Consider the following 12,335-nt stretch of genomic DNA (forward strand, 5'->3'; position numbering starts at 1 on the left):
AATGACGTATTTTCCCGTTCAGCTGGGGGGCCAGCTTCACGCAGGTTTCACGAACCAGTCGTGAATTGCATTTCCCGTTCACTACTGAACGGATCTGTAAGCGAACGAGTCAGTGAGTGATTTCCATTTCCAGTTCATCGCGAGAACGAACGGATCACTGAGTCAATGAGTCAATGAGTCAACTTCCTTCCTTCCCGTGCATCAACGTATCAGTCATCGAATGCGTTGCGGCTTCTTGCGTGAACAATTCAGTGAATGAACGTGATCCAGAATGGAGATCAACGATTTGCCGAGGAAAGAAAGAACTACACACTGAAAGAGCACTTCTTTTGTGCTCGTTTTCTCCACTCTAACGACTAACTTTACTCCATGAAAGGATGCGCCGTTACAGTGGGGGAGATTAGGGAAATGTCGCCGTCTGGCGGACACGCCGTTGTAAATGAATGGGGTTTGGCACTTAGTGCATTTTTTATTTCCCCCCCCCCCCCGAATGACACTTTGTAAATTTTCTACGACCCACTGGGGATTCGTGGGACTTATGCTTCTGTTTGGGTAATCTTTATTTTAAAACACTTAACGTAGTTTTTTTTAATAACGTGTATGCATATACACGCCGAAATATTGTTATCCAATATATCTACTGCAATTTCACCTTAGATTGCTGGTTTGAAATTTACTTTTATTATTTTATTCTTTTAATAAACATTTATGTTCAAACTTCATTCCTTGTTTTACGTCTGCCTCGTCATCTTCATTTTCTCCATCCTCCCTCCCTCCCAGCGCCGTGTGCTGTCCGGAGGGAGGTACATGTTACATTCCCGTAAACAATTATGAGGAGATCGATCTCCGTTTGCTCATATCATTGCAACTTGGTCTGATTCTAAAGATTCAGTTCACTTAAAAGAATTGGAATGCACATCACTCCTCGCGAGAGAAGAAAACGGGATAGCTATTTTACGCGCGTGCGCAGTTTTTATTTCCGTGTTGACTTGGACTGCTATATTAATCCATGATAAAATGGCAGGGGCAACTCTTTTTCTTATAATTCTATTTTGTGTCAATATAAAGCACGCCGAGTCATCTCCGAAGACGGTAAGACCTACACTGGTAAATACTTTTGTACTAATAATGACACTAACGTTCCGGTCAGTTATGGTAAGACGTCAACCTCATTTGTTTTTGTTTTCACGTGTTCGTAGATTCCTTATTTATGATAAGTGTGTGAATGGGAGTTTATTAAAAATGCATGGTTAAAGACTCAATTTTAATCTCAGTAAATTGTTTGGTCGACTGACGTTCGGGAGATATGACGTAAGATAAGCGGTGCGAGTAGAAGTTCTGTTGATACCTCTATGCTGGTTTGTATTTCACAATGTTGATGACTAATATATTGATTATTGTAGGAAAATATCTTGATCAACGTGACAGCAGGGGCAGTGGCAGATGCACAAGAGTCTAACAACTTGCAGGTACAGTACACCCAGTTCCTGGTTTCTCTTCCAATTAGCAATCCTACAAAACGGATATTTGTCGTTTCAGATTACTTTAAACATATCGGTTGGTGAGGAGGTATTGGTAAATGATGTTCCTGTTCAGTTATCCGGGGTGACCAGATTCAACTGTCAAGCACTTTTCTGTAAGTTAACGTTAAAATATTCTTTTGATACTGTGGCAAACTATGGGGAATGTTTGTTCATTTTTGTTAGTGAATAGTACCAATGGAAGCAGTGAGTATGAAGGAGGGGACCTGGTATCGACCGTCACCCGGGTTATGGTGACCCAGAACCGACTTTATAGCGATTTGGAAGAGGTGGTGGCTCTGCAAGTTTTTAGTGAAGTCATTGAGTTGGAGGGCAAACAGGTACACATGATTATATTAGGTGACACTACTAAAGTGGAAGGAAAGCCAGAAAATATTCCATCAAATATGTATTTATGTTTTCTAGGTTCAGCAGCCTGATATGTGTGAGGTGAAAATACTGATGAGCCCAGATTTTGAAAAGCTGGCTCAGTTTACCAACATTTACCCTATCGGACTTAGTGAGATATTCAAAGTTTCCAGAGACAACGATGTGCTCGTGACAGATCCAACAAACCATGGGAAAGGTATGATGAACACTGCCGGTCACAGGCAGACAATCTTACCAGTAAATCTTTTTTTTTTTTTTTTTAAATCATCAGATGAGCAAATGATGCTACAGACGACCAGTCAGTACCCTCTAAAACACTCTGGGACGACGCAAGAAGAGATTGCAGCGCCGGGAAAACTTCCGGAGACTCCACTTCGCATGGATCCTGACCTCTTTGATAATATTAAATCTGAAGTTGAAGAGCTGGGCCAAGACCAGATTTCAACTGAGAGTTCATCAAAAGAATTTTTCTCATACTCGGTGCGAAAATACCTTTAATTCAGAACTGTCTTAGAAAATTTGCTGTAATTGGTGGCAATTACAATTTTTAAATTTAAATCCTGATTCATCAATTTACTTGAACTGAATTAAAATGTGTTTTTCTGTTCTGCCTTGTCAGGCCATGTGTCGTTGGGTGGAAGATTTCCGAGAGCGTCTGAGAATCTTCTGCTCGGAATCACTTCCCCTCTTTTTCTACGTAATGTGTGTGGTCGTCATCGGTGTTGTCGGATCAGCGGTCATTGTCAAGATATTGGATTTGTTCTTTCCAACTTGTGAAAACAAGTGAGTTTGTTTCCCTTACCATGATTTGGTCAGTAATCTGCTATGAACAACCTGAACACATTTTAATATGTTCTGATGATGACTCAACTTTTTTGGTTTTGATTTTCACAGGCGGATTTGTCATCCAAACACATTCACTTTGTTGCCGAACGAAGAGAAGCACAGTCTCCTGGAGAACACAGAATTAGAAGAAGAGGATGAGATAAAGCATTAAATGAGGACTTTTTTTTTGTCAGTGTTTCTGTTTTCATTTGCATCTTGTGGAGTAAGCAGAAATCAGATGAGCCAGTTTGGTTGCTGTAAATGACAAGGTTCTTTTTGATTTGTCTCATCAAATTGTCCAGAACACTTTAGCCTTCCCAAACAGCAACCACCACAATAAATTGTCAAATTAATTTGTCAGATGCAGATTTCCATAGGGAAAAACAGCTGCATTATATAATTGATAGCCCTGGATTGGATCTCATCAGCGTGTCTAATTCAATGGCCAGTGAGTGGATATATATGAAAAACAATATTGCACTTATTGAGGTAACTATTTATTTTAAATCAGCACATTTCCTGCATGAATGTCAAATCAGAGTCAGAAAATGCATTTTCCTTTTTTTTTAATTTTTTTATTTACCCTTACATGTGATCGTAATGTCCTTTTCATAATGCCACATGGTCTATTGTAGTGATGGATGAGTTGGGGAAATGTGTGAGTATTAATTAATTCAAGAGCATGGGCACAATACAAATGTGAAACACTGATATCTTTTTTTTTGAAACTTCTGACTCAAATCAGCATGAATGCTTCTGTCATTAGTCAAGCAGGCTGTGAAGACAAAGGGGAAAGCTTTTATAATGCTTTGGAAGTATTTGTTCTGCTTAAATCGGTGTGTGTGAATCATTATCGCTGCTCAGTGCATGATGTACCACATTACGGAAATGCTTGTGTAGTCAATCTAGTGAATACATTTTGCTGTTCTATCTGCAACTTTGGAATTTCAATGGTAACGGCTCAACTTGAATTAGATATCACTTTGATTCTAAATTATTTGGCTAGTTTTCTTTACAGTGCCCCTGGTGGTGTAACACTATATAGCAGACGTGTGCTCTGCTGGGTTGCGTTGTTTTTTTTGTGAATAGTATTCGACATTTACATTTGTTAGAATTTAATTCATCAATTACAGCTTGGCTGCATATGTTTGTCTATAACCCTGTGGATTAAAGGCTTTATTACATCTATATATATCTTTCATTGGCCGCAAATAATGCATCATGTTGTGATAGATTTGCAGTTTGATTATAAAACAGCTTCGTGTCTTTTTTTTTTTTTTTATGTACTCACCAAACACCCTGTATGAAAATAAAAGAAAACCAATTCTATAAACTACCAAATATAACAATGAAACTTACATTGGGCTGAAAGCACACCGACTTGCCACTTAAACTCCTTCCTTGCTGGAAAAATCACAACAAAATGTGAAGCCTGCGCACACATTTCAATGGGATTATTGTATTTAAATATGACACATTTTTTGTTCTTTATATAATCTATTTTATTCATCAAATAATAATAAATGGCCATCACTATAATGTGTAAGGATCACACATCCATATAAAAGCAAGTGTCAAGAGCTGGCCTTTTGGTCTGATGTGGTTAGATAATTATATTGTCGCAATTCAAGGCATTTGCAAAGGCACAAAATCAAATATCCAAAATGTAGTAAGGTCTGTTGTGTGTGTGTGTGTGTTGCAAAAAATAACATCCATATGTCAGTTATTAGCTTTTTAAAAACTACAAATAATCTTCTGAAGATTATTAACAAATTTACAAAACAACAATAAACTTGCCTTCTTCATCATCACCACGCAGATATAATGAACAACAATTTTCACCTTTCAACAGGACCCAAACTCTTCAATCCACTTCTCATACTTTTCGAGGTCTGCTGCCGACACAGATTTGGAAACTTTCTTCAGGGAGGATTCAAAGTCTTCCATGGTGGTGGGCATGTGCATCTCATCGCGGGGGATGTTGCGGATCTCCTCTGGTGTGAGCCCTTCGATTCGTCGCCTCATGGCCATCAGGGAAGCATCTCTGCAATGATGCAAAACAATGCTTTTATTCTCAAAAAGCAACTCTCTGAATTAAGTCATAGCTAACTGATCAATAATTCTATGAACAGCATGGGTACATTCAAGTAGATTTTAGTCAAAGAATATCTTAGATCACAGGCGTCAAACTGTTTTTTTTCGCGGGCCGCATCGTAGTCATAGCTTCTTTTGGAGGGCCATGACTGGCCGTTTTTGGCTCCCGGGCCTTGAGTTTGACACCAGTGTCTTAGATTATAACGACAAAAACCAATCCAATTTATATATCTGCCTGCTTCACAGATTTTTAGACCAACCTGCACACATTTGTGATGTCAGCTCCTGAGTAACCGTCCATCTGCTCAGCGATCTTGTCCAAATCCACATCACTGGCCAGCTCCAACTCCTTCAGGTTAATCCGGAGAAGCTCTACCCTTCCTTTTTCTGAGGACACAATGTTGAGGACACAGTTTGGGATCAGTGCAGGGTCAATCTTGCCTCTCACAAGTCAGCCATCAAATACAACAGAAACCACTACACTAAAATTGAATGACAAAACAAATTATTTTTTTATATATATGGCACATTATTTGGTGACATAAGGTACCCAAAGACATCCTTAAATAAATCCCTGACTGCGCCCCTAAGGAGTCGTAATTCCATCAGGATTACAGTTCGTTTGCCGAGGCTCAGCGGAAAATACAAAGAAGTGTACTAAAGGTTGATTAGAATGACAGAATGATAGGAATGTGGAGCTGAGGAAGCCAATTTGTGTTGAGGAGGCCTAGAGGGATAATCCAGCTATGGCCCCACATTATACAAGTGTAGAGCCCATTGTAGTATTGTTTGATATTGTACTCTTTTGATATCTAGTACTGTCAAAATTAATACCTAGGGTCCGACAATTTCATGTTACTTGCAAAATTAATTTGCTCTTTTGTTTTTGGGCAGAAAACGTGTCCCAAAATTGCCTGTTTTTTTTTTTTTACAATTATTTTCTCCTCACTAAAACCTTTGGTCATATAAATTTAACAATATCTTTTCAAAGCAAATATTTTGTTTTTCTCAATTTTCAATGATTTCCAAGCGGGTTGTTAAAGAGGAAACGTACCCGAGGGTAGAGGAATGTAGATTCTCTTCTCCAAACGTCGTCTCAGAGCCTCATCAATGTCCCACGGGAAGTTGGTGGCAGCCAGGACCATCACCATCTTTGATGGGTCATCGCTTTCCGACGCCCCGCCAACGCCTGCACAAAACAAATGTGACAGAAATGTCTTTCGGTCTTCACAATAAAAAGTTACATCCATATAAAAATTCAATCCTGTTCAAACATTTCAAACAAAATCATGGATTCAGAGAACCTTATCGACCTACCATCCATCTGCACCAGCAATTCGGCCTTGACTCTCCGACTGGCCTCGTGTTCCTCAGAGGTACCTCTTCGACTACACATGGAGTCAATTTCATCAATGAAGATCGTCGTGGGTGCGTAAAAGCGGGCCTACACAAGGAGGATGTCATAATTTTTCTCTGATTGCTGATGATCACTTGGACCATTCAGAAATCCCATCATCGGTTTGGAGCATGAATAGAATAATCCTTGGTTTCAATTTATCTAACCTATTTACAGCCTAATAATGGTTTTTTTTTTCAGACATAAACTTCAGGTAGCGCATCTTTCACACATTATGTGTCTCACTGCATGAAATACTTGACTAAAATAGAGTCAAAACAGAAGCTGTTCTAGTCTCCACGCTCAGAGATCCATGGTCGTCATGGCAACAAAAGCCAGACTTGCCATGGGCCCAGCAGTATATGGGGCGATATATAGAATACATTCCCTTACTTGCATGAGCTGGGTGTCATGGAGGAAATGCAACATTTAAAGGCATCAAAAAAATCAAAATAAATAAATAGAATGCTAATAAATAGACATTGAATTACAAAAAAAACCAAAAACCTTACCATCTCGAAGAGCAGGCGCACTAATTTCTCAGACTCTCCTCTGTATTTTGAAGTCAGCGTGGATGAGGAGACGTTGAAGAACGTCGTCCTGCATTCCGTAGCAACTGCTTTTGCTAAGAGTGTTTTTCCCGTGCCGGGAGGTCCCACCATGAGCACTCCCTAAAGTGAGAATTTCACGGATTGCCGTCAGTGACACGTCCTTCGCACAATTTGATCGCGTTAAGTACCTTCCACGGTCTCCGTATGCCTTTGAAAAAAGCTGGCATCCACATTGGCAACACGACCGCTTCTTTTAGGAGCTTTTTTGCGTCACCCAGGTCTGCAATGTCGTCCCTTAGTAATACAATCATTCAAAATTTAGCCAAGTGTTGTTTTTTTTTAAGAACCATAATTTATTATCATGTGAATTATATGACCACATTTTTGGGTCATGAATCATGTTCTGGCACATTATGTCCAATACAGTAGATAAAAATGGGTGCTTTAAAACAAAGCAAAATAAATTCATACATACCATTTAATGTTTGGATTCTGAGATATAATATCTTTCTCCAGGGCTTCCACGAGGTCTTTGTCATATCCTGTACCATCGAACTTTTTCAATTCTTTTTCCTGGTTGTCTCCTTTGCTCTGGGGAAAACAATTATTGAGCCTTAACTGAGAATATTAACTAAAATAAATATAAAATCAATCAATTTATAAATGGGTTTAGAAATACCTCTTGTCTTCTTGCTACAAATTATTATACAGGTGGAACAACTTTAAAATCTTAGCAATGCAACGTAGACAAAAGCTGGACAAACAAAGCACATGTTGTCAGGCACAAAGAGAGTTAAAGTAAAATGAGACATGTTGAGTCACTGATTTAATTGGCGAAACGATTAATCGGTCGGGCCCAAATAAAAAGAACTGCTCATTTAAGATATTTACACCTGTCTAAGAATATTAAATAAAAAACTGGTGGATTGACCATTTTTCCTAGATAACAGCAAATGCTTCACCTTATTGTCCCTTGCTTTGCCAGCACCACCTTCCTTGGCTTCTTTTGTTTTGGCCCTGGGCGCTTTGTGTTTGTCTCCGTTGGCCCCGCGAGATGTCGGCCTCTGTTGGGCCTTCACGGCCACGCTGAGGCGGTTGTTGATTGGCTTACTGTCTTTATAAGGGTTTGTAGGCCGCCTGACAGGACACGGCGAATGTCTAAATTAAAAATACAAAAGGACACTCACAATTTAGTTTAGAACATTCAAGTCAATTCTACATCTGCAATCTTGTAGTTTCCTTACCTTGGTTCAACGGGTCTTATGTCAAAATCATCAGGTTCAATTGATTTAACAGGCATGGCGTCCAGTTGAACGCTCTCCAATGTCGACAGGAGGTCTTGAACTTGTCGACTCTCCTCACTAACTTGTTGCCACAACTGGAGAAGGAATGCCAATTTATCATTGTACTCATGATAAACGCATCCCAACAAATCTTACTTTTAATATTTACCTTCTGCCATCTCTGTTGTAAACTAGGGTCACGTGTAAGGTACACATGTTTCTTGATCTGTTCCAGCAAGCCTTGGTAGAGAACGCTAGCTGAGTTGTAGTTTCCCAACAAAGCATATTCACGGGCCAGCTTCATGTTCTCAAAGATCTCTTGTAAACTCATCGTGCTGTGGAAACATATTTGATCATTTTCGATCGAGTAAAAAAACAAGTTTGTACAATGTAAGGAATCTATTCAGTAGTAGTTTACTGGAGGATGTCCATTTATTTCAATAATCTATTGGAAAAAGTGAAACTGGTATGTTAGATGACTTCACCACAAGGAAAGTAAAATCCAATGTTTCCAATCACAATGCAGTGTAACTAACTACAGCCTCAGAAATAAGCATACCTCTCACTATTTAAATTATTACCCTTCTAAAAGTAAAATTATAGGGTGTCAAGAGTCCCCATACACTTCTGTCATCCCTCGTTTATCACACATACGTGTCACTGAGGTTATGTTGATTTACGCTGTAGTTTGATGATGTCAGGTTTCATGTTGCACAAAATGTGAACAGGATCTTAACAGGATATTGATCACTCTCTTTTGTATACTGTACAGTACTAGCTCAAAGTAATTGATTATTCGGAGTCTTAATCTTTGGAGTACGTTGGTATAATTTGCATCGCGTTTTTGTTTTGTAAATGTATGCAATGCACGTAATATTTGCCTTTAGTGAATAATTGGTGTTTAATGTTTAGACAAATGAACTTTAGCATGCGACATTCGGTCAAAACAACAAAACAGCCAAATAAAACAGTTGCTAGCAAAGTGACACACACATGTATTGTTGTAGAATCATATAGCTGCACTTTAAATTACTGAAGCCTGTCAATGCTGTTGGCAGACTTTACACTAAGTTTTTACAACTTAAAATCGAACAAAGAAGTAAAGATACTCAACTTTTCGAGTGAGCCCACTTAGAGCTGAGGTAGCGACGGTCGTCACGAGTTCCGCTTTAGCAGTTCAAAAATGAGACGACACAAGATAAACACTTTCGTCGGGGCCGGGTCACGGCGTCCGGTACACGGAAGTGGAAAACAGCGCCCTTTCCTGGAGCTACATGGGAAGGGGATGGTCTAGTTTGCTGGACATGGTAACACCAAATGTGGTCATACTGACAGTTGTTATAATTAATAATGAATCCAAACAAGATACCGGCAGTTCTTCTTAACTACAAATAAAATAAGTTGTAATATGGGCGGGTTAAAACTTGTCACATTTGACACGTTTTACAACCGGAAGTATGACTTGAGCATGTGACTTTTTTGGAGCGGAAAAAAAAGGATTTCCGGATTTTCAAAATAAAATAGAATCCATAATCGTGTGATCTTTTAGAATAAAATAAAATTGAAAATAAAAATGTAAGTAGTACGCCGCAATGACACGTTATTTGTTGACAACTTTATTTAAAAATGAAAATTGCAATAACAAAATACAATAATAACATCAGATCTTGCATATTTAAGAAAAAATACAACAACAAAAAACCCCTAGGGATACAAAAAAAAAAAAAGAAAAAAGATAGTATATATAGTAAGTTATTTAAAAACTTTGGAATTAATACAAGCAACGGAATAACATCTAAGTGCATGTCTTTGATTTTAAAGTCATATCGTTAAATAATGGGCAAATCAAACAAATTATTTAACAGCATTTTTTCTGTATTTCACTTACTAGTTATTACATAATTGCTATTATCATAAAGACTACAGCTGCTAAGACTAGTACTATCAATTATCCACCAGCAAGTGGTGGTAGAGCGTTACAATAAACAGAGTTGGCTACTACTACTACAATCCAGAAGATGGGAGTGCCACTTCCTGCCTCTCAGCAGCCACAATAAAAAGGGATTGGGCTGGACCTCTTGTCCCAATTCTCAATATTAACACAAGCATTTATATGGACAATTGCCTGTCTTGAATATTCATGAGAATAGAAGAATAATCATCATCTTTGTTATGTATACACCAGGGCATGAAATTTGACCTCTGCATTTGACCTTTCACGGTTGTGGACACAGCAAACAAACACAGTAGGTGGCACATAATAGAGCAGGGTGGTAGCAGGGTATCGGTTTCTTACTCAAGGACATCGCAGCCATGTCTCAGGAAGATGGTGATGACGTTGAGTTTGGTGTGGAAGAATTGAAATGAATCAACCAATCCCATAAAATAATTTGTATGCAGACAGACAGGTGGCCAAAATAAGTAAGTTCCAACCAAAGATGTTTTGTTTTTGTTGCAACTTTTGGTTTGCCCCATCAGGAATCATCACAACGATTGTTTGCAGTATTTTAGCCGCAAAAAAAAAAAAAAAAAAAGAGGACTCTGAGCCCTCAGGTGCTGACTTTATCTCTTTCAGCCATAATCCCGACCTTGCTGCAGTGTCACTTCCCACTGCATATATTCAACAAGATTGAAAAGCTAGGGTCCTCTTTGAATTGAATAAGTGTTGTAAAAAACAGATCTTTAATCAGAAATTAAAAATTTTTCTTTGACAGTAGTTAAGAAAATGACTCAAGAAAATGAAATGCACCTTATTGTCTAATTGAGACGTCTTATATTTCAGCACAACTTCAACATTGACACCAATGTGAAAAACACTCCAGTGCACCATTAAGCAATAACATTTGCACTCTATTGAGTCCATGCTAACTCATGTCTTCTCATCAATAAGCACTTGGTCCATTTGTCCATTTTAAAGGGGCCGGTTAGTGTCAGTGGAGACACAGCAAATAGCGGGTTTCTCTATAAAATGCCACAGATACAACCTCAGAATGCCTCTAGAGTCTATTTCTTCTTCTTTTATGAGCAGTTACTCAGGAAAATAGCCTTGCTCACACTAAACCTATTGACGCTAACATTAGCTCTGGTGTTGGTTCTCGCGATGGTGTTATGCATTGACGTGTGTGATGAGCTAAGTGTGCAATGTGCACACAAAAATGCTCTTCTCCATGCTTCTGGACAAGTTTTTTAAAAAAGAAGACAAATAAAATAAAAAAAAAATATTTCCAGTGGTTCACATTCTCCATTTTCCAAAAACCCTAGCTCAGGTGTGCAAACATCGCTGAGTGTATTTTGTGTCTGTTATTGGCGTTGTTGAAATCAGGAGCACTGAGAAAAGATTTGTGTTACTGGAAGTCAGAAATGGTTAAATTCTCAATATATATATATATATATATATATATATATATATATATATATATATATATATATATATATATATATATATATATTTTTTTTTTTTTTTTAGGAAATAAAATATAGTAAGTATTAATAATAGTAAAAGGAATACACTTTTTTAGTTTTTTAAAATGGTTTTAATCATGAATGATTTCAGTAAACAATAAACTTCAATTACTAGCATTTATAAAGGTCATTAGAGGATAACACCGTTTTTTGGGCCATTGGACTGTCGACTGTGTTCACTCCCACAATGGCGCAAACACTCCTTTCAAACTGTGCGTGTCTCCCAAAAGAAAGAAAACTCCATATTACAAATGAGTTTAATATTCAGCCAAAACCATATCTCCAGCCATGACATCCGCTCACCAGAGGCTGAGCTGCACTGTATTTGTTTACAAATGATTATAATGTGAGGCAGGGACAGTGTTCTGCTGTTTGCAATGGAAAGGGCAACCCTTGCTGCAAATGTATAAAAAATCGACGCCACCCAAAAAGATGGTAGCAAAGCATTACTTTTATATCAGACAACACATTAATTAACTTGATAAAATTGTAAGGAAGTTTTTAAAGAAGTTTATTTTTGAAAATACAGCACACAGACTGTTAGTAGATTCCCCAATGATCTGCCAATAAAGTCCGTTCTCCTTCCCTGTCTGTGTAAACACTGCCTAATGATCCTCCTCCAGATGGCTTGCCAACACCTTATGATTGTGAGAGTGAGCTGGACAGATTTGAAAAGGATCATTCATCTTCCTTTGACAAAAGAATCAGTCTAGTCAGCACAGCTGTTTATCCGCCGCCTCTTTCGCCACACGTGTGTCGATTAATCCCAACTCTGCTGCACAGCTCAGCTTCCAACACATGATGTATTCTCGTC

The 12,335-nt window shown here is 38.3% G+C and overlaps 2 protein-coding genes across 5 annotated transcripts; one reads left to right on the top strand and one right to left on the bottom strand.

Moving 5' to 3' along the window:
- Positions 1 to 935: 935 nt before the first annotated feature.
- On the top strand, positions 936 to 3,923 carry ginm1 (glycoprotein integral membrane 1). Of its 2 annotated transcripts, none has more exons than XM_085937346.1 (8): positions 936 to 1,092; positions 1,404 to 1,469; positions 1,540 to 1,636; positions 1,707 to 1,861; positions 1,947 to 2,106; positions 2,182 to 2,390; positions 2,530 to 2,693; positions 2,805 to 3,923. In XM_085937346.1, exons 1-8 carry the CDS (start codon positions 1,018 to 1,020, stop codon positions 2,905 to 2,907), a joined length of 1,029 nt encoding a protein of 342 aa, XP_085793472.1. In that variant the 5' UTR covers positions 936 to 1,017; the 3' UTR covers positions 2,908 to 3,923. The 2 variants fall into 2 exon arrangements, with proteins under 2 accessions (XP_085793472.1, XP_085793471.1); XM_085937345.1 differs by having other exon boundaries at positions 959 to 1,107.
- On the bottom strand, positions 1,707 to 9,521 carry katna1 (katanin p60 (ATPase containing) subunit A 1). 3 transcript variants are annotated; one of them, XR_015068862.1, is made up of 13 exons: positions 9,174 to 9,521; positions 8,229 to 8,394; positions 8,021 to 8,154; positions 7,739 to 7,934; positions 7,252 to 7,367; positions 6,965 to 7,070; positions 6,738 to 6,896; positions 6,147 to 6,273; positions 5,884 to 6,018; positions 5,090 to 5,216; positions 4,578 to 4,779; positions 4,095 to 4,167; positions 1,707 to 2,862 (listed from the first exon to the last, which is right to left on the bottom strand). XR_015068862.1 is itself a non-coding variant. In XM_085937344.1 (13 exons), the coding sequence occupies exons 2-11, from the start codon at positions 8,388 to 8,390 to the stop codon at positions 4,581 to 4,583; spliced, it is 1,461 nt and encodes a 486-aa protein (XP_085793470.1). In that variant the 5' UTR covers positions 8,391 to 8,394; positions 9,174 to 9,521; the 3' UTR covers positions 1,707 to 2,862; positions 4,095 to 4,135; positions 4,578 to 4,580. The 3 variants fall into 3 exon arrangements, 2 of the variants coding, with proteins under 2 accessions (XP_085793470.1, XP_085793469.1); XM_085937344.1 differs by having other exon boundaries at positions 4,095 to 4,135; XM_085937343.1 differs by having other exon boundaries at positions 4,095 to 4,139.
- Between the last annotated feature and the right edge of the window lie 2,814 nt (positions 9,522 to 12,335).

This window comes from Syngnathus leptorhynchus, chromosome 18 (assembly GCF_054491065.1).
Source record: "Syngnathus leptorhynchus isolate UIUO chromosome 18, UIUO_Slep, whole genome shotgun sequence".
Taxonomy (NCBI): domain Eukaryota; kingdom Metazoa; phylum Chordata; class Actinopteri; order Syngnathiformes; family Syngnathidae; genus Syngnathus; species Syngnathus leptorhynchus.